At 49.9% G+C, this 19,475-nt stretch overlaps 1 protein-coding gene across 1 annotated transcript in view; it reads left to right on the forward strand.

The window, feature by feature from the left end:
• Positions 1 to 108: 108 nt before the first annotated feature.
• Positions 109 to 19,475, forward strand: part of NADSYN1 (NAD synthetase 1) — a 35,275-nt gene continuing 15,908 nt past the window's right edge. Inside the window, exons 1-6 of the mRNA XM_060019476.1 lie at positions 109 to 354; positions 1,437 to 1,497; positions 3,475 to 3,591; positions 8,859 to 8,912; positions 9,333 to 9,422; positions 18,512 to 18,563. Coding sequence (XP_059875459.1) covers positions 270 to 354; positions 1,437 to 1,497; positions 3,475 to 3,591; positions 8,859 to 8,912; positions 9,333 to 9,422; positions 18,512 to 18,563 — 459 coding nt within the window. The 5' untranslated portion in view covers positions 109 to 269. The remainder of the gene's footprint in view (positions 355 to 1,436; positions 1,498 to 3,474; positions 3,592 to 8,858; positions 8,913 to 9,332; positions 9,423 to 18,511; positions 18,564 to 19,475) is intronic.

Raw genomic sequence — 19,475 nt, forward strand, 5'->3', positions numbered from 1 at the left:
CGGCGGGCTGGGCGGGGCGGGCTGGGCTGGGCGGGGCGGGGCGAGGGCTGGGCTGGGCGGGGCGAGGGCGGGGCGGGGCGGGGCGGGGCGGGGCGAGGGCGGGGAGATCGCGGCGGGGCCTGACGCTGGGGCTCTGCTGTCCTGTCCCTTCAGGGCCTGGCGGGACGGGACGGGGCAACCCGGAAGGACACAAGCCGCGGCCGCCTGTCTCCCTAGGACAGAAAGACCCACCGTCCGGCCGGCCTTTTGCCCAGGCGACTGCAGCCAGGATGGGCCGGAAGGTGACCGTGGCCACCTGCGCGCTCAACCAGTGGGCCCTGGACTTCGAGGGCAATTTGCAAAGGATTTTAAAGAGTGAGTCTAGGGGCGGCGTGGGGCAGAGGGGCGAAGGTCCATTCTGGCCGCCAGACTTGCTGTGACGCACACGCAGCCTTGCTCTGGAGAAACTCGTGGCCGTTGGCATGGGGACAGATAAGATAAGCTATCTTATGACCACGCCTTTGCCCGTAAGTGCCCAGGTCCTCCTCATGAATGGGAGTGCGGAGTGGGTTACAGTGCCTGGGGACACGTGGTCTGTACGCGTGGTAAGAAAAGTCTGGCCGTGGAGGTGGAGATGGGAGGGCTGGGGTGAACCTGTCCTCAAATATCTTTGGGGTCGCATGTGACATTTCTAGAGCTGAAACCGACCCAAAGAGGGAAGTGGAATAGGGGTGAGCTCCCCAGCTTAGAGACTAGGTGTGGTCGTTGTGTGTGTGTGACGGGGGTCCCCATACAGTTGTCATCTGCACCAGCTCACCTTTGAAAGCGCAAGTTTGCACTGTTGACATCTACACCTGAAGTGGGGCTGCCCTGGGCGACCCTACAGGCTCGGCCGCTTCAGACTGGCTGTCCTCAGCTGGTTACTGCAGCAGAGTTGCCAACCGCAGTAAAAACAGAATGATTCAGGTGAGGGCATCTTAGCAGCCATGTGCCTCGGACCTTCATCCTTTTTGTTTTTTTCGATCTTAACCTGCTTTCATCTCATCAGAGCTCAGAGCAAATCTAGTTGGAGTGAAGAGAGGCAGTCTCGGTGGCCAGGGCTGAGTCTCCACTTGGCCAGCCTTTCCTCCCGGCCTGCTGCTCAAACCCAGAGGCGGCTGGTACCTGCTGCTGGTGCCTTTGGGTCCCGTCTTCTCCCTACACAGGGTCTTCCGCATCTGCTGGTTAATAAACTACCAGTGTGTGACTCCCCGCTCGCCCCGCTCTGCTCCTTCTTGGTGCTGAGGGTCAGCCCTGCAGGCCCTGCCTGTGTCTCTCATTTCCTGCAGGTGTCAGCAGGGTCTGGGAGATGCCCTTTTGTTTTTTACGACACCTATGGCAGCGAGAGAGTTGGATCTGCCTTTGGACCAGTTGTGGGTGCTGAAATTGCCCCTCTTTCTCTCTCTCTGTACATGTAGGTATTGAAATTGCCAAGCACAAAGGAGCAAGATACAGGCTTGGACCAGAACTGGAAATATGGTGAGAGCAGAACACACAGACACCCCAGGGTGGGCAGGTAGAGGCGTCTATATCAGCTCCCCTCAGCCGAAAGTGCAAGGAAGGAGGTGGCGGGCATTGAGAACTGCGGACATGCAGGCCCATTTAGGAGACCATCAGAAGCCCGTGAATGTGCGTGCTTGGCACACTTGAACAAAGCAGGCCCGGCAAGGCTGGGTGATCCCAGACTCCTATGTCGGGTAACACAGGAGCTCGTAGAGAGGCAGACTCTTCCCAGTCCGGGGCTGATGTCAAAGCTGGCTGGACGTCTGGCATTGCATTGGTGTTTGATATCATATGTGGCCTGGGAGGTGCGGAAGTGACAGCCTCTGAGGCAGGAGTCTGTCCTTGGAGAGGAAAGGGCATCCCAGGTCTGGACCCCGTTTTCATCTAAGAATCAGGCTCTCCCCCTGATCAGAACCAGAGGCCGAGAGGAATGCTTTTCAAGGCATTAAGGGTGGCAAAGGCCAGTTGGGGGGTTTGTGTTCACGTGTGCAAAGTTTGCTCGGCGTTTGCAACATCACTTCCGGGCCATGCGTAGTGGGAAGGACCTTGTGAAGATTTAAAAGTGGTTTACAGAGAATTCCCTGGCAGTCCAGCGGTTAGTACTTCACGCTGTCATTGCCGGGGGTCGGGGTTCCATCCCTGGTTGGGGACCTAAAATCCCACAAGCCATGCGGTGTGGAAATAAGACAAAATGAAGTGAAATAAGGTAAAATAAAATAGTAAAATAAATAAAACAAAATAAAATAGTACTTTACAAATTCTGTACATTTCGTTACTGGGACTCCCAGACTGAGAAATTACTCTCAACCCACTTCCCCTGTTAGGACCTCATTGAGCATTGTATTAGTTTTTTCTGGAGCTGCTGTAACAAAGTTTCACAAACTGGATGGTTTAAAACGGCAGGAATTTATTCTCTCACAGTTCGGGAGGCCCGAAGTCCCGAATCAAGGTGTCAGAAAGGCCCTGCTTCCTCCAGGGTGCCAGGGGACGGTCCTGCCGCCCCTTCAAGCTTCTGGTTCCCAGTCCTTTGTCTTGTGGCCGCATCCCTCCAGCCCCAGCCCCGTCTCTTCTCCATGGCTTTTCCTCCTTCTGTTTCATGTAAGGACACTTGTCACTGGCTTTAGGGCCAGGGCCATCTCATCTCCAGATCCTTCACTTACATCTCCAAAGACACTTTTTCCAAATGACGTCACATCCACAGCTCCTGGAGGTTAAGGCATGGACACGTCTTTTTGGGGGACACTGTTCAGCCCCCTCCAAGCTTCCGTATCTCTAGCAGGAAACTCAGGGGCAGCTGTGTGAGTGGCATTTGAATGATTATTCATGGTCCCTTTGCCTGAGGAATGTTTTTCTCTGGGTCCAGCTTTGTTTCTTTCGCATCCCTTTCTTGTAGATTAGTGGGATTTGGGCTACGTGGAAGGTTAAAAAAAAAAAAATCCAAGAGCAGACACTTTTTGACATGAGAGAGAATTTCTCATTGTAACTGACAACTTTGAGAAGTGGATGGGGACCAGGCCATGAATTTCCAATAAAGAGCATCGTTTTGGGGTTTTTTTTTGTAGCAGTGATTCCAAGTCTGGCTGCACAATAGAATCTCCTGGGGGGCTTTATAAAGATACCAAGGGGCTTCCCTGGTGGCGCAGTGGTTGGGACTCCGCCTACCGATGCAGGGGACGCGGGTTCGTGCCCCGGTCCGGGAAGATCCCACATGCCGTGGAGCGGCTGGGCCCGTGAGCCATGGCCACTGAGCCTGCGCGTCCGGAGCCTGTGCTCCGCAACGGGAGAGGCCACAGCAGTGAGAGGCCCGCGTACCGCAAAAAAAAAAGATACCAAGGCCTGGGTTGCACCCCTGCATGTTCTGACTCCTAGGCCCCTAGGCCCCTGCCCCACCCCTGCCCCCGGGCCCACCCGGTGTGTCTCAGGGATTCACTGTCCTGCTCCCTCCCTCTGCAGTGGCTACGGTTGTTGGGATCATTATTACGAGTCGGACACCCTCCTGCATTCGCTCCAGGTCCTGGCTGCCCTTCTGGAATCTCCAGTCACTCAGGATATCATCTGTGATGTGGGAATGTAAGTGCCGGCGTGAGCATGGGGAAAGGCTGGCTTGGAAGGAGGCAAGTTCAAGGGCGTCGTATGTCTGGAGCCATCCTAACAGCAGGGAGGTGGAATCTGCACAGTTCAAAGACACAGAAGGCCTCTTGTGGAGGAGTGGGCTTTGTTCCCTCTCTAGCCCTGCAGGTACCTAACTCCCCCAGCGGAGGCCGCTCTTGGGAGATTTTTTTTTGTATGTTCTTCCAGATGCTACTGTGCATGTGGGAACACGCTTTGCACAGCTGGGAGCACAGGGTCTCCCTTTCACATGTATAGCTCTTTCTTTACTTAACGGTAAGTCTTGGGATGGTTCCACATCACTCCATATCGACCTGCTGACCATATGGTTCCAGGGGGTGTAGGTATATAAATGTAGCTTTCATAGCTGTAGATTCCACAGGTGTAGGTTCCTCCGTATGGTATAGGTCCATGTGGTATATAGGTCCATAGGTGTAGGTTCCATAGGTGTAGGTCCGTATGGTGTACGTTCCCTAGATGCAGGTTCCGTAAGTATAGATGTATATGACGTAGGTTCCATGGCTGTAGGCCCACGTGGTGTACAGGCAGACCTTGGAGACCTTGCAAGTTTGGTTCCCGACCACTGCAGTAAAGCCAAACATAGCAATAAAGCGAGTCACAAAGCTTTTGGGTTTCCCAGCGTATATGAAAGTTACATTTACATTATACTGTAGTCTATTAAGCGTGCAATGTTATGGCTAAAAATATACGTACTTACGTTACTTAAAAAATACTTTATTGATAAAAAATGCTAACCATCGTCTGAACCTTCAGGGAGTTGTAATCTTTTTCCTGGGGGAGTGTTTGAAATATTGCGAGAATTACCAAAATGTGACACAGACTGGAAGTGAGGAAAAGCTGTTGGAAAAATGGCGCCAGTACACTTGCTCAATGCAGGGTTGCCACAGACCTTCAATTAAAAAAAAAAAAAAAAGCAGTACCTGCAAACCACAGTAAAGCAAAGTGCAATAAGACGAGGTCTGCCTGTAGGTCCATAGCGGGTAGTTTCCACGGGTGCAGGTCACGTGGGTAGGGCTCTGGCCTAGGACTGTTGTTGAGCGTGTCTGTGATGTGCTTTGCGTAACCAGAGCCCACTGGCGGGCCTTTATGTTGTTTCTGTTTGCATCCTGCACTCTGTGTCACGTGGTGTGGATGTGGCCGAGTTTGCTTTCTTTTCCTCGGCCCTGCACGTGGGCTGCACTGCCTTTTCAACCTGCTGCGACGTCTGTGTGGTAGGTCTCTTTTGAGCAGTGAACAGATGAGATTTTTAACCCCGTTTGTTCGCTTTTACTATCATTCTCGACACACGGACCATGTTTGTGTCCTCTTTTGCTGCTGTGTGACAGAGTACCACAGATGCGACACACAGAGCCACACAGATCTGTTGCCTTGTGGGTGTGGAGCTCAGAAGTCTGAAACGGGTCAGCAGGGCTGGGCTTCTGGAGGCTGTTGGGGGAGCATCGGTTTCCTTGGAAGAGTCCAGCTCGGGAGGCCCGCCCGCATCCCTTGGCTCGTGGCCCCTCCCCCTCCCTCCATCTTCAAAGCCAGCCATCATATCACTGCAACCCCTGCTTCCACTGCCACGTGCCCTCCGACTGTCCCTTCTCCCTCACAGAAGGACCCTTGTGGTTATGATGAGGGCGCCAGAGAGTCCGGGAGAATCTCCCATCTCAGGGTCTGTAACTTTGTTATATCGGCGAGGTACCCTTTGCCGCACATGAGGTGACATGCTTGCACGTCCTGGGAATAGGGATGGGGACATCATTGGGGGCCTTTATGCAGCCCACCACATGGACTGATTCTGGCCACTTTATTTTATTTTTTTTTTTTTTACATCTTTATTGGAGTATAATTGCTTTACAGTGGTGTGTTAGTTTCTGCTTTATAACAAAGTGAATCAGTTATACATATACATATGTTCCCATATCTCCTCCCTCTTGCGTCTCCCTCCCTCCCACCCTCTCTATCCCGCCCCTCTAGGTGGTCACAAAGCACCGAGCTGATCTCCCTGTGCTATGAGGCTGCTTCCCACTAGCTATCTATTTTACGTTTGGTAGTGTCTATATGTCCATGCCTCTCTCTCGCTTTGTCACAGCTTAGCCTTCCCCCTCCCCATATCCTCAAGTCCATTCTCTAGTAGGTCTGTGTCTTTATTCCTGTCTTACCCCTAGGTTCTTCATGACTTTCTTTTTTTCTTAAATTCCATATATATGTGTTAGCATACAGTGTTTGTCTTTCTCTTTCTGACTTACTTCACTCTGTATGACAGACTCTAGGTCCATCCATCTCATTACAAATAGCTCAATTTCGTTTCTTTTTATGGCTGAGTAATATTCCATTGTATATATGTGCCACATCTTCTTTATCCATTCATCCGATGATGGACACTTAGGTTGTTTCCATCTCCGGGCTATTGTAAATAGAACTGCAATGAACATTTTGGTACATGACTCTTTTTGAATCATGGTTTTCTCAGGGTATATGCCCAGTAGTGGGATTGCTGGGTGGTATGGTAGTTCTATTTGTAGTTTTTTAAGGAACCTCCATACTGTTCTCCATAGTGGCTGTACCAATTCACATTCCCACCTCTGGCCACTTTATTAAATGTCCTAGTCATCATGGTTTTTTCTTTTTTGTTTTTCCTGTTGTCTTTTGTGTGTTTTCTTTGTTCCACTTTCCTCTGCTGGCCTTGAACTTATAATCCGATTATAATTTTTCTGCTTTTTGTCCTCAAAGTGCTAACAGTCATATTTAAAGACATTTTTCTTTGGAAATCCAGCATTTATCTGGATCTGTAAGCACCACTGAAGAAAACAACCGTCATACCATGATGTCATTGATATTCTCCGTCTGAAATTGTCTTTACAAATTATCCTCCAGGAAGAAGGTGCTGAGCCTCCTTCCTGCCTGTTTCTGAAGGCGTGTTATCCTTAGCGCTGATCACAAAGGGCTAGCTCAAAAGAAAGAAAACTTAAAAAACAAAATAGAATCTTAAAACGCACAATAATTTTTTTTTAAAAAAAAGATCTTATTTGTTTGTTTTCATGACTTAGGAAGGTGAACTCTCTTGTTTGTTTTTGGCCGTTTGCGACACTTGTTCTTTAGCCTACAGTTGAAGTGTCTAATTTATTTTAAGAGTTCTTTATATGTGAATAATATCAACCCATCCCCACATACGATAAAAATACTTTTACTTGTATGTTGTTTGCTGTTTAACTTTATGCGTTGAGCTTTCAATTTTCTGTTTGTTTTTGTTCAAGAGGCTTACTCCAATTGGAAATCGGATATTCACTGAGGGTCTCTGTTTTGTTTAAAATATAAGTTTACCTCCTGCCTTGAACACATTTTTTTTTTTTTTTTAGTTTATTTACTTATTTATTTATTTTTGGTTGCACTGGGTCTTCGTTGCTGCGCGCGGGCTTTCCCCAGTTGCAGCAAGCGGGGGCTACACTTCGTTGTGGAGCACGGGCTCCAGGTGCGTGGGCTTCAGTAGTTGTGGCTCACAGGCTCCAGAGCACAGCCTCAGTAGTTGTGGCGCACATGCTTAGTTGCTCCGTGGCATGTGGGATCCTCCCAGATCAGGCCCTGAACCTGCGTCCCCTGCATTGGCAGGCGGACTCCCAACCACTGCACCACCAGGGAAGCCCTTGAACACATTTTTGTATAAATGTGAACACAGGCAGGTTTTGGTTTGGCCTGGGGAGGATTAGAAACCACAGCGGTGGAAGTCCTTGCTGGTGGCATCCGTGTGTCGTGGCCACAACTGGGGGCACCCCCGCCTGCATCCTGTCCTTCAGTCCCTCTGGGAGGAGGAACCCAGGGTAGCGAGACTTATCCCAGTGCAAAGCGGGATTGGGACCTGGCCACCTGACTTGATAGCGCACACTATTAATGGCTGGTTTTATTTCCTCCTCCATCACTCATGTCCCAGGGCATTTATTTATTTGCCTTATTAATTTTATCTGACAACCCATCGTCTTAGGTACCCCTTAAGGCCATCCTCCCGTGGTGCCTGATGCCTTCTGCCCTGAGCGCTGCGCTCTCACCCTGAGCTGGGCTCCAGCACCTGGGCTTTGCCCAGCTCTGCCTTCTCTGCCATCTCTGCCCAGCTCTGCCCAGCTGTGCCCCATCTCTGCCCCATTTCTGCCCAGCTCCGCCTAGCTCTGCCCCAGCTCTGCCCCAGCTCTTCCCAGCTCTGCCCCATCTCTGCCCCATTTCTGCCCAGCTCCGCCTAGCTCTGCCCCACCTCTGCCCCGTCTCGACCCAGCTGTGCCCCATCTCTGCCCCATTTCTGCCCAGCTCCGCCTAGCTCTGCCCCAGCTCTGCCCAACTCTTCCCAGCTCTGCCCCATCTCTGCCCCATTTCTGCCCAGCTCCGCCTAGCTCTGCCCCAGCTCTGCCCCATCTCTTCCCAGCTCTGCCCCATCTCTGCCCCATTTCTGCCCAGCTCCGCCTAGCTCTGCCCCACCTCTGCCCCGTCTCGACCCAGCTGTGCCCCGGTTCTGCCCCAGCCACTGGCCCCAGAGCACCCCAGCCTCTGGAGCTTTGATCCCCTCCCCTGCAGAGGAGGAAGGTACCAGGTGGTCCGGGAGGAGATGTAAAGCACAATGTCTATCCTGAGAAGGGTCCAGACAGAGGGGTGAGTAGATCTGCTCAGGGCCCACCACTCCCCACCCCAGCCCCGGCCCCTCGGACCCGCTGCCCCTGCCCTGCAGCCTGCATTCTGGGGTGGGGGGTGTTCGGTTCAGGAGAGGTGCCGGGAGGGAGAATTGGGGAGGCACAGGGGCTAGTGCCTGAGGCCAGCAGGGGACGAAGAGGTGATGTGACAGCAGGGGTGTGAGAAGGGGAGGGAGGGAGCCACTGGAAGGTCCGAGAACCTTCCAGGAGGAGAGGAGGAGCCCTGAGCAGGGAGGGACCTGGTGCTCTGTTTAGGAGACTCTCCCATTTAGGGCCTACGCTGTGGCAGAAACACTTGGGCTTGTTGTTTGGTTTGAGAAAGCCACAGGGGAGCCTTCTGATTCTCACAAAGGACGGAGAAGCTTCACATCGAAGCAGACACATCGCTCTGCTCTTCGCCAACAAGCGTGCGCGTCCCCTCTCTCCGCAGGCCCAAGCAGACACACAGCTCTGCTCTTTGCCAACGAGCGCGTGGTCCCCTCTCTCCACAGGCCCAAGCAGACACATAGCTCTGCTCTTTGCCAACAAGCGCGTGGTCCCCTCTCTCCACAGGCCCGTGATGCACCGAAACGTCCGCTACAACTGCAGGGTGATCTTTCTCAACAGGTAGGTGACCGCCGGGAGCAGTGACCTGCCTGCCTCCGCTGAGCTCTAGGGGCCTGCGGGCACTCGTGCCAGTGCTCTGGGGCACGGTCCCTGGGGGCCCTGTGCAGGGAGGCTTCTTCCGGAACTACCTTAATGGGGGCTGGTGTACCAGGCAGGTGACTCGAGTGGCACTGCTCCTGGTCTCCACCACCACGGACACCTTCAGGTATTAGAAAGAGAGAGGCCACGGGGTTGGGTGTGGGGACACACGGCCCCACTGCTGGGAGGTCAGTCCAGGGAGAGAGGCCTTGTCATGTCCCCTCGCCCCCCTGCCGGGTCTTAGCTGCCCTGTGCCCATCGACTGTCGGGGTGGACGGACCGGCAGCTGCTTCTCGTCGGGTCGTGTTCATCTCAGGCGTGGCCTTGTCCCCCTGCCTGTAGGAAGATCCTGCTCATCAGACCCAAAATGGCCTTGGCCAACGAAGGCAACTACCGGGAGCTGCGCTGGTTCACCCCGTGGTCCCGGAGCCGGTGAGTCGCTGCCCGATGCCGGGAGCCAGGTCTGTGACTGCTCCTTGAGCGCTTGTGAAGCGTCTTCCTGCGCATAGCTTGTGCAGGTCGTGGGGGAGATAGACAAGGATTCCGGGCAGAGTCCCTGCCCCGCAGTACCTGTCGCTTAGCTATAGCTGGTTTGACCCTGCCGATTAATTTATAGCCCACTTATCAGAGACCACATGAAACTCTCAGTCATCAGTCACCCATCCTCCGTCATTGTACATCTGATCCTGTATATCACAGTTTCCCAGCTCCAGCCCCGTTGCTTTAGGCTGGACCATTCTTGTCGTGGGGGCCTGTCCTAGGCATGGAAAGGTGTATAGCGGCATCCCTGGCCTCCACTGATAGACACGTCCATTTGTGACAATTTAAAATATCTTCAGACATGGCCAAGTGTCCCCTGAGGACAGAATCATCCCCAGTTGAGAACCCCTGCCCTATATTCTTCTTAGAGTTATTCCTGTCTATTTATTGTTGCTGCTATATTACAAATGGAATTTTATGTAGGAAAACTTGAGATTTTGTGTGTTGCTTTTGTAATTGGCCACCTTACTACATTCTCTTATTGGGTCTAGTAGTTATTCTATTGATTTTCTTAGTTTGTTTTTTTTTCAGGTCGAAATTCTATAATAGAAAACTAATTTTACTTCTTTCTAATATTTACATCCCTCAGTTCATTTTCGAAACTACTTTTCTTGGCCAGCGTTTCCAGAACAATATTCTAGATCATTTCTAGAACAAACGTCTTTGATAACAGGCATTTTTGTCTTTTTCCCAACTTGACTTGGAAAGCTCTTCCTGTTTCTGATTTGGTTTCAGATTTATATCCATCCTTAGTTATTTTTACTTTGGAGATTTAAAATTAATTGAGAATGGTTGTTGAATTTATCAAATTTCTTCTTAGCATATGTTGAGATGAACATGGTAAGTCTTTGCATGTCTTTATAAGCTCCAAATGGATGTGGAATGTTAAACTTTGTTTCCGTTTGCTAGTATCTATTCAGGATTTCCCTCTCTTCCCTAAATTTTTTTTTTTTTTTTTGCGGTACGCGGGCCTCTCACTGCTGTGGCCTCTCCCGCTGCAGAGCACAGGCTCCGGACGCCCAGGCTCAGCGGCCATGGCTCACGGGCCCAGCCGCTCCGCGGCATGTGGGATCTTCCCAGACAGGGGCACGAACCCATGTCCCCTGCATCTGCAGGCGGACTCTCAACCACCGCGCCACCAGGGAAGCCCCTCTCTTCTCTAAATTTATATGCCAGTGTTATGTTAGTTAAAAACATTTTTTTCTGTGCTCTGAATGCTTTAAATATTATAAAAATCATGTAATATCAAGTAATAATATGACAGAACTTCTCTTTACAGTTGGGAATGTTGTATCAAATAATGTTTACTTTTACACTTTTTTAGTGAGGCATAAATAACATGCAATAAGATATGCAGATTTTAGGAGCTTTCTTTTTTGACAGTTGTGTGCATTCGTGCAATCACACCCTAAAGAAGATAGTGCCATGTCCACGGCACCCCTGCCCCTTTCCAGGTGATGCCCCCAAGGTTAGTCTTCTCCTTTCTTAGATTTCATACAAATGGAGTCACACCATGTACATTCCTTTGGAAACGGTTTCTTTAGCTTAACATGATGCTTTTGAGATTCGTCCAATGGTTTGTTCCTTTATACAGAGTACAAATAGTTTGCCCTTTTATATAATAATATGGTTTTGTAATTCATAAATAATTCTATAAGCTTGATAACAAAAAAGAAATACACAACCCGCGCCCCCAATCTGCCCTGTCTCCGAGCCCTGCTCCCCATAGCTGTCCATTTCCATTTTCCATTTTTCTCCTTTCTCCTGCAGCCTCTGGGTTCCGCCTTGGTATTTCTTTCTTTTTTTTCTTTTTTTTTTAATTAATTAATTTTTTTGGCTGTGTTGGGTCTTCGTTTCTGTGCGAGGGCTTTCTCTAGTTCTGGCAAGCGGGGGCCACTCTTCATCGCGGTGTGCGGGCCTCTCACTATCATGGCCTCTCTCGTCGTGGAGCACAGGCTCCAGACGCGCAGGCTCAGTAGTTGTGGCTCACGGGGCTAGTTGCTCCGCGGCATGTGGGATCCTCCCAGACCAGGGCTCGAACGCGTGTCCCCTGCATCGGCAGGCGGACTCTCAACCACTGCGCCACCAGGGAAGCCCCGCCTTGGTATTTCTAACTCGTGCAGACATTGGTATTTCGTGGCCTCCTGCTCTGGAAGGACAGGGTTTGGCACACGATGCAGCCTCACTGTTAGTTTCTCTGACCTCCTCTTCCTAACATGGGCACTTCACAGTTTTCTGGTTAAGTTTGTTTAAAAAAACAAATATTCATCTGAGTGAATGTGATGATCTAATTGGCTTTATTCAATGATTCAGGAACTGGGCAGCCTCCGACTAGTAAATAGAAGGGGCTGTACACAATGGAAGGTTTTTATAGGCAGAAGAAGGACAGGACAAGAAGGTATTAGCGAGAGAAAAGTTTCAGGCCAGGCCTTCCTCTGATACGGAGGACACAGCAAGCAGGGTCTTTTTTTTTTTTTTTAGTTGATGTATAGTTGATTTACAATGTTGTGTTAATATCTGCTGTACAGCAAAGTGATTCCGTTATATATATATATATATCTCTACATTTTTAAAATACTCTTTTCCATTATGGTTTATCACAGGATATCGAATATAGTTCCCTGTGCTATATAGTAGGACCTTGTTGTTTATCCATTCTGTATGTAATAGTCTAATTTGCTAATCCCAAATCCCAATCCTTCCCTCCCCCTTGGCAATCACAAGTCTGTTCTGTATGTCTGTGAGTCTGCTTCCCTTTCGTAGGTAAGTTCATCTGTGTCCTATTTTAGACTCCACATGTAAGTGATGTCACATGGTATTTGTCTCTCTCTGTCTGCCTTACTTCACTTAGTAGGATCACCTCTGGGTCCACCCATGTTGCTGCAAATGGCATCATTTCATTCTTTTTTAGGGCTGAGTAATACTCCATTGCATACACACACTACCTCTTCTTTATCCGTTCATCTGTCGATGGACATTTAGGTTGTTTCCATGTCTTGGCCCTTGTGAACAGTAACAGCAGGGTCTTCGTCGTGCAGAGCCTGCCTCCCCAGTGTGAGCAGGACGTCAGACTGACTGTTCTCAGAGGTTGAAACTGCAGTGAAGTCTTGGTTTCCTGTCTTGGGGCAGATGACTCCATTTTGGGCTTGCTGTTTCTCTCTAACCAGTCACAGCTCAGTGTTTCACGATCGGCCGATATCCGCGTTCACAGCTGAGCCGCAGATTGTGTTCTGAATCCGTGTTTCTTCGCCCATTTCTCCTGCCTGGAGTCGACCAGTGTCAAGTTCCTTTGCTTTCAATCTCTGTTCTCGCCCAACACCCCTCCCACAGACAGACAGGCACTTCCTGCCCCAGTCTGCTTATTGTCCCCCAGGCTGGCTGCACAGCCGGCACCCCCTCCCTGTCACAGTTCTCTGGGACTTCCCTTCCCTCCTGGGTTTGCTCAGCCTCCTAGATGACTGTCTTCCCCTGTCAGTCACTCATTTGCTGAAACTCAGCACCCAGTAGCTTTCTATGATTCTACCACCACCAGGCAATGAACTCAGTGCTGATACTGTCTACCTGGAGGTAGTGTCTGACCCCACAGGTTCAGGGCTCAGCCCCACTGAACTGCCAATCACAAGTCTGTTGCTGTGGACACACCCATTTGTCCAACGTGCAGCAAACCAAATGCCGAGATGCTCAGGTTTGCAACTGTGCATTCAGGCCACCCAAGGTGGCTGCCCTCTGGCTCTCTGTACATCCCCGCTGGACCAGTCCCCGCCTCACCTACACCCCGCTCACCTGACTCACCTTCCCTCTTAGTCATGGAGCCTAATCAGTAAATGCCTACATACTTGCCCCCTGGCCCCAGCTAGTGACGACTGTTCTAATCTTTAGATCAGAACTATCTATGACAGTTTATCAAAGGGGCGGTGAGGGACATGCCCCTTTGCTGGTTTCCCTGGTAACCGATGAGCCAACCTCCACGTTCTTGTAAAACAACTGGGCTACACGAAGCTGGGAACGTATTCAATTAAAGAGAGGAAAAAAAGAAAGAAAGAAAACAATAACTAAAGTGAGCTACCTCAGTAAAGGCGGTTTACAAGCAGAGGGGTTTTAACAAGCTGTTCCCCAGTCTGCTGCTCTGCGAGACAACCTCAAGAATTCCTTTTAGCCGTCAGCTTCTGTTAACTCTGTTAACTCTAGGGGGCATGGTTTCAGGCCCCCCAACCTTCTAAACATTCCTCAGTCTTGAGGGAAGGGGGCCATGACCACTCTGGCTGCTTCCTGCTGAAGAGGGATGTAGGCCTAACGAAGCTTTGACGAATGAAACTGTTTCAAATTTGATTTCAAATACTCACAAATCCCAAGAGGAGGTCAAGACTTTGGGCTTAAGGATACAAGACAAACAGCAAGTAGAGAGTTCTGACAAAAAGGGCTATAAATCCTAGCAAACACAAAATGACATTAACCAGTCCCTCAAACATAGACCTTATCCTTGCTGGGATCCATTAGAAGATATTTCTTAAGAGATCAAATCCAGGTTTTGGGGATGACATTTGTTGGAGCCAAGCTGCCTTTTGTCTGATTTTCTCTAAACAGGTTTTAACTTCTGATGTGATATTAGTACATACGTAGCAGGAACTCTTGGCCACTACATACACGCCCCCTTTTTCTGTTAAAATGTAACCTAAAGCAACTTTATTGTCCAGGAGCCTTCTGGCTAGAGGATCGAGAGCCTCTGCTGGGAAGCTATGGCTTCAGCTGTCTCGTTTGCTGCTGTTCCTAAGGTAAAAGATTTCGTAGTTACAAGAGGAGACCTTGAGGACGTAAGTTTGCGATTGGCAGCTAGCAGATACTGTTTTGAGAACAGCTGGTGGTGTCCTTGAGTCCGATACAGTTCAGAAAATTCAAGTTCTCAGTGATCCTGGGGCATGTCTGAAACCACACCCACCATGGCCATCCAGCTCTGTTTTGGATGCCTGAACCACAGTTACTCTATTTTGATTTTTGAATCCACTCTTTTCCTCAGTGGTTAAAGCAGACGTACAATGCATGTTTGATAGGCCACAAAACAGGTCGTTCTGGTTAGTATAAAGTTTAAGTTAAACCATGTGTAAGCCAGAATGACTTCCCCATACCTCAACATGTGAAGATGTCCTCCATCATCTTCCCCTTTTGACTGCAGATCTTTTGATAGAAAGCATTTATGATCAAAATATTTGTCCCTCGATGCCAGGGCGGTTGCTGCCTGCTACGGGTCCATCATATCACTCGGTGCTAGGCCAGCTTGATATAGATATAAACAGATATATGTGCCTAGTTATCCATGTTGGGGAAACTAATCAGACGCAGTGAACAAGCACAGAAGTATGCTAGCCAGGAAACCTTTTATAGGCTATACATTTTATCAATTATACTGAATTGTCAAGGAAACATTTTACATGTGCTTTTAGCAGTAGACTTAAAGCAAGCACTGGTACCTGTCACGAGTACGTATACTCTGTGACAACTTCACTAGAGAATTTTCTTTCCATCTGAACTTCGGGGGCAAAGGTATGGTTAGAAGTAAAACAATAACTTCAATGTTGATAGGGGAGACAGATATTTGGTAAACAGTAAATTGAATTAGTAGAATGGGTCTGGTCCAGATTCTTGGGCCAGCTGTCTACAACTGCTGTCTTCTTCTCATCCTGGGGTGGCTGTTGTTTGGCTCAGCAGTCCTTTCTGTAGACCAGTCTGATGCAGAGACCCCTCGTAAGTGGGAAATATGAACCCAAGAGTCAGTTCCCTTGTTTCACTATGCTTATGAGCTACTTATGAATACCTGGTAAGGGTCCTTTCATCTAAGTTGGAGACAGAGTCCTTTAAATGACGACTTTTTGTTGTTGTTGTTGTTGTTGTGATACGCGGGCCTCTCACTGTTGTGGCCTCTCCCGTTGCGGAGCACAGGCTCCGGACACGCAGACTCAGCGGCCATGGCTCACGGGCCCAGCCGCTCCGCGGCACGTGGGATCTTCCCAGACCGGGGCACGAACCCGTGTCTCCTGCATCGGCAGGCGGACTCTCAACCACTGCGCCACCAGGGAAGCCCGAAATGATGACTTGTTTAGTATGTATAATCCCTGGTTGCAGGTCATGGGGCCTCTGATTTTCATCCAAAGAGAGATTCCTGTGATCAGCTTCTGAAACAAGCTTCCCTCTTCCCACTGGTAACCACTAGTTTGTTCTCTATATCTGTGAGTCTGTTTCTTTTTTGTCATATTCAGTAGTTTTATTTTTTAGATTCCACATGTAAGTGATATCATACAGTGTTTATCTTTCTCTGTGTGACTTATTTTACGAAGCATAATGCCCTCCAAGTCCATACACAATGTCGCAAATGGCAACATTTCATTCTTTTTCATGGCTGAGTAGTATTCCATTGTGTCTATGTATCACATGTTCTTTATCCGTTCATCTGTTGTGGACACAGGTTGCTTCCATGTCTTGGCTACTGTAAATGTGCTGCTATGAACATTGGGGTGCATTTAACTTTTCAAATTACGTCTTTGTTTTCTTCTGATATATGCCCGGGATTGGGATTGCTGGATCATGTGGTAGCTCTATTTTTAGTTTTTTGAGGAACGTCCATACTGTTTTCCACAGTGGCTGCACCAATTTACATTCCCACCCACAGTACCCAAGGGTTCCCTCTCTGTTCTGTTCTTTGATGCACCTAATATGTTTTCATATCTTCAAATGTTTTAATTTTTCAAATTATTTTCTTAGTTTTGAGCTCACTTTTTATCTTCTATTGTCTGATTTTCTTTGCTATCTTGCATTGGCTTCTGTTGTCTCTAACTCTATGCCAGTGTAGATCTCTAGTTCACTTTTTTTTCCTCCATTTCTAATGTTGAAACGTTGAATCCTTTCAGACCATCATTCATTTAATGGTGCCTGTAGAAAGGGTGGCAGTGGATACTGAGCTGGAACCAGAAGCTTTCATTCTGGTACAGTTAAAAAACTAAAACAGAGTTTTTACCCTTCGGGAGTTGTGCCAAAATGGTGACAATAAAATGGTTCTCTCGCTGTGTCCCTGCTTTAGTAATGAGTCCGTCACAGCTTCAAGATGCTATTTCAGGCTTTTGTAGGAAAACAGAAAAAAGGCCCAGTTCTTGACCGCAGAGAACTTAAGAATCTAGGTTCACTTTCATTAGATTCTTAGGTGGATGCCCCAAATCTGAGCCCAGCAAGACGGGGGTGTTGGGGGGCGGGGGTGTCGAGGGGGCTCTTGTCGCTCCCAGAGGGCCAGAAAAGACTTGAAATTAGCATGGCCAGGAGTGGTTTCTCGGCAGAAATATGCTGCTAGGGTTTCTCCAGGGGATGTTCGCTGAGGAAGAAGAACAGCCCATCAGAGGAGCTGTGCAGAGCAGGAGTGGCTCCGGTATGGAGGCAGCTGGAAAGATGGGGCGGGCCAGCGTGAAGCCAGCTCGGAATGACTCACTGCCGATCCGGAGGGTTTACTGTCGGTACTCTGGTTCTTTAATGAACTGTGCGGACCTCATGAGCCATCCACTAGGTGTAGGCTGGCTTTGGAGCAGGGCGTGGGGAGGAGCAAAGGGGAACCTGCGTCGTTCCCTGGTGGGCTCGCCTGCATCTGGTTCTGAATGGATCTTCGTGCAAATTGAGGGGAGAGGCGAGGGTGAAGGGAGAAACCTTGGGGCGGCTCTTCCCTCTAAAACAAATTGTGACGCAGCGGCACCGCCATCACCGAGCCTACCGATGGCGAACTCATTATGGGATGCCAAGGCAGCTCGGGGGTCAGAGGACGTCTACAGTTTCTTTTCCCTTCATTAGCGAGGGAGAAACAGCATTGTCCTCTCAATTTCTCTGCTTTTAAAATTTACTTAAGTAAAAGCCACGAAAATCTCCCAGAAGGTTCTTGTGAATTCCAAGAAAGCAAAAAGAAATCTAGTTAATTAAATGTCTCAATGGTGCATCTGGTAACAGCCTATCTGAGGTCAGATTTGGAAACCATCTATTGTTCGAATTCTACCTTTTCGTGTAGACCGTGGGATGGCTTGTACTGAAGTTGTGTATTAAACTCTGTGTCCAGCTCGTACAATCTGGGACGTTATTTTATTACTTCAGTGATGATATCCGTTTGTCACCGTACGTTGGGTTCATGCGGTGTGATCATTTTGATTCAGGACCCTTGAACAGGAATTCCACCTGGATGTCTCCGTGGGGAAATACGACTTCTTTTCAGATAATCGCCGTGACATGCCTCTCCGATGCCGCGCGTGAAAGTGTTAACACAAGTGTGTGCCCGAGGCATAGCGAGGCCAAGCAAACTGAAATGTCAGAGTTCGGAGCAGAGAGAGGTTTTCTGCAGGGCCGCGCAAGGAGACGAGGTGGCCCAGGCCCCGAGAAGTCTCAAGCTCCCCGAAGGGTTCTGACAAAGCGTTTTTAAAGGCCAGGAGAGGAGGGTGTTGCAGGGTACGCGATCAGTTCGTGCACAGTTCTCTGATTGGCTGACGGTGAGGCAGCAGGGTGGTGTCACAGGGTTAATATGATCAGTCCTTAGGCTCCAGGAGACCTGGGGCCACGTGTTCACGGTCACTGAGTAGTTCTTCCATTTGGCGGTGGTGGTGGGGGGTGTTCACATCTGTAAAACAACTCAGGAAATGGGCATCAACTACTGTTATCTAGGTACTTCAGAGAGGAGCTAACGCAGAGGCTATGGGGGAAGGCCTGTCCCAGGAAGGCCCCCATGGTGTCCTGGTCAGTTACAAAAGGGTGGGGAAGCCAGGCCGATGGTAGGAGAGCGCCCAGCGTCTCGCTGTCACGTGGCCTGGGAGCCTCATCACGCAGGCTTATACTTGCCTTTTTGCCTTAAATTGATGGTTCCTTTGCCAGCTCATCCGTTCCAAGCTCTCGTTTTGCTCTGCGTCTGGGTGCCGTTCTGCGTATTTCCCGGATGGTCCTTCTCACATCTGTGGTGGTTTCCCTTCCAGGCAAACAGAGGAATATTTTCTCCCCCGGATGATACAGGACCTGACAAAGCAGGTGAGTCTTGGAGAAGAAAACCCGTTCTCGGTCAGACGTCGCTCTGGGGTGGGCCGTGGGGGCAAGACCCGTCGGGTCAAAGTAACGGGCATCACCATGGCCCGTGTAAGGAGCACAGACAAAGGGGTGATGTCTGTAACAAGTGGGGAGGGTCCCGGGAGCAGAGGTGGGGGGACGGTGGGCGTCTCCTTTCCCCTGTGTCATGCCTGTCCTGTCCCTGCCCTCTCCTCTCCTCTGGCTCACTCAACGGGGTAGAGGGCTCAGGGGAGCCTGGGGGAAGGGGTTCCTGCCCCACCTCGGCTGGCCGGCTGTTCCCTGCTGGGCTGGGGCTCGGGCTTAGGGACTGCTCAAGAAGCCGGGTTTGGAGGGTTTCTAGTTATAAAACTCATGAAGGACTTTCCTTGGCTGCCTGTTCATTCTGTGAAAACTCAGCATCGGAAATCTGTCTTGTCCTGTCTTATCTTTTGCACCTGGCTGGCCAGGCCTGAAGAGCTTTGACTTTGCAGCCTTATCTGGGGACCTCGACCATCCCCTTCGTCCTGGAAGCTGCTGCGGTGGGACAGCTGGGACCTGGTGCTGTCCACTTCCTGCAGGGCGTTGAGAGCCAGGGGCACAGAGCGGGTGTTTCGGGGGGGCCCTGATTTCTCTGGCTCCTGCTTGAGTTTCCATTCTGGTTGCCAAGTGTTTCAGTTTGTTTAGGCCACCATAACCAGGCACCACAGCCTGGGTGGCTTAAACAACAGACATTCACTGTCTCCAGTCCTGGAGGCTGGAATCTGAGATCCAGGTGTGGGCAGGGCTGGGTCCTCCTGAGGCCTCTCTCCCTGGCGTGTAGACGGCCGTCTCCTCCCTGTGTCCTCACGGGATCGTCCCTCTGTGTGTGTCTGTGTGCTTTTCTCCTCTTCTCATAAG

The sequence above is a fragment of the Delphinus delphis genome, chromosome 8, assembly GCF_949987515.2.
Source record: "Delphinus delphis chromosome 8, mDelDel1.2, whole genome shotgun sequence".
Classification (NCBI taxonomy): Eukaryota; Metazoa; Chordata; class Mammalia; order Artiodactyla; family Delphinidae; genus Delphinus; species Delphinus delphis.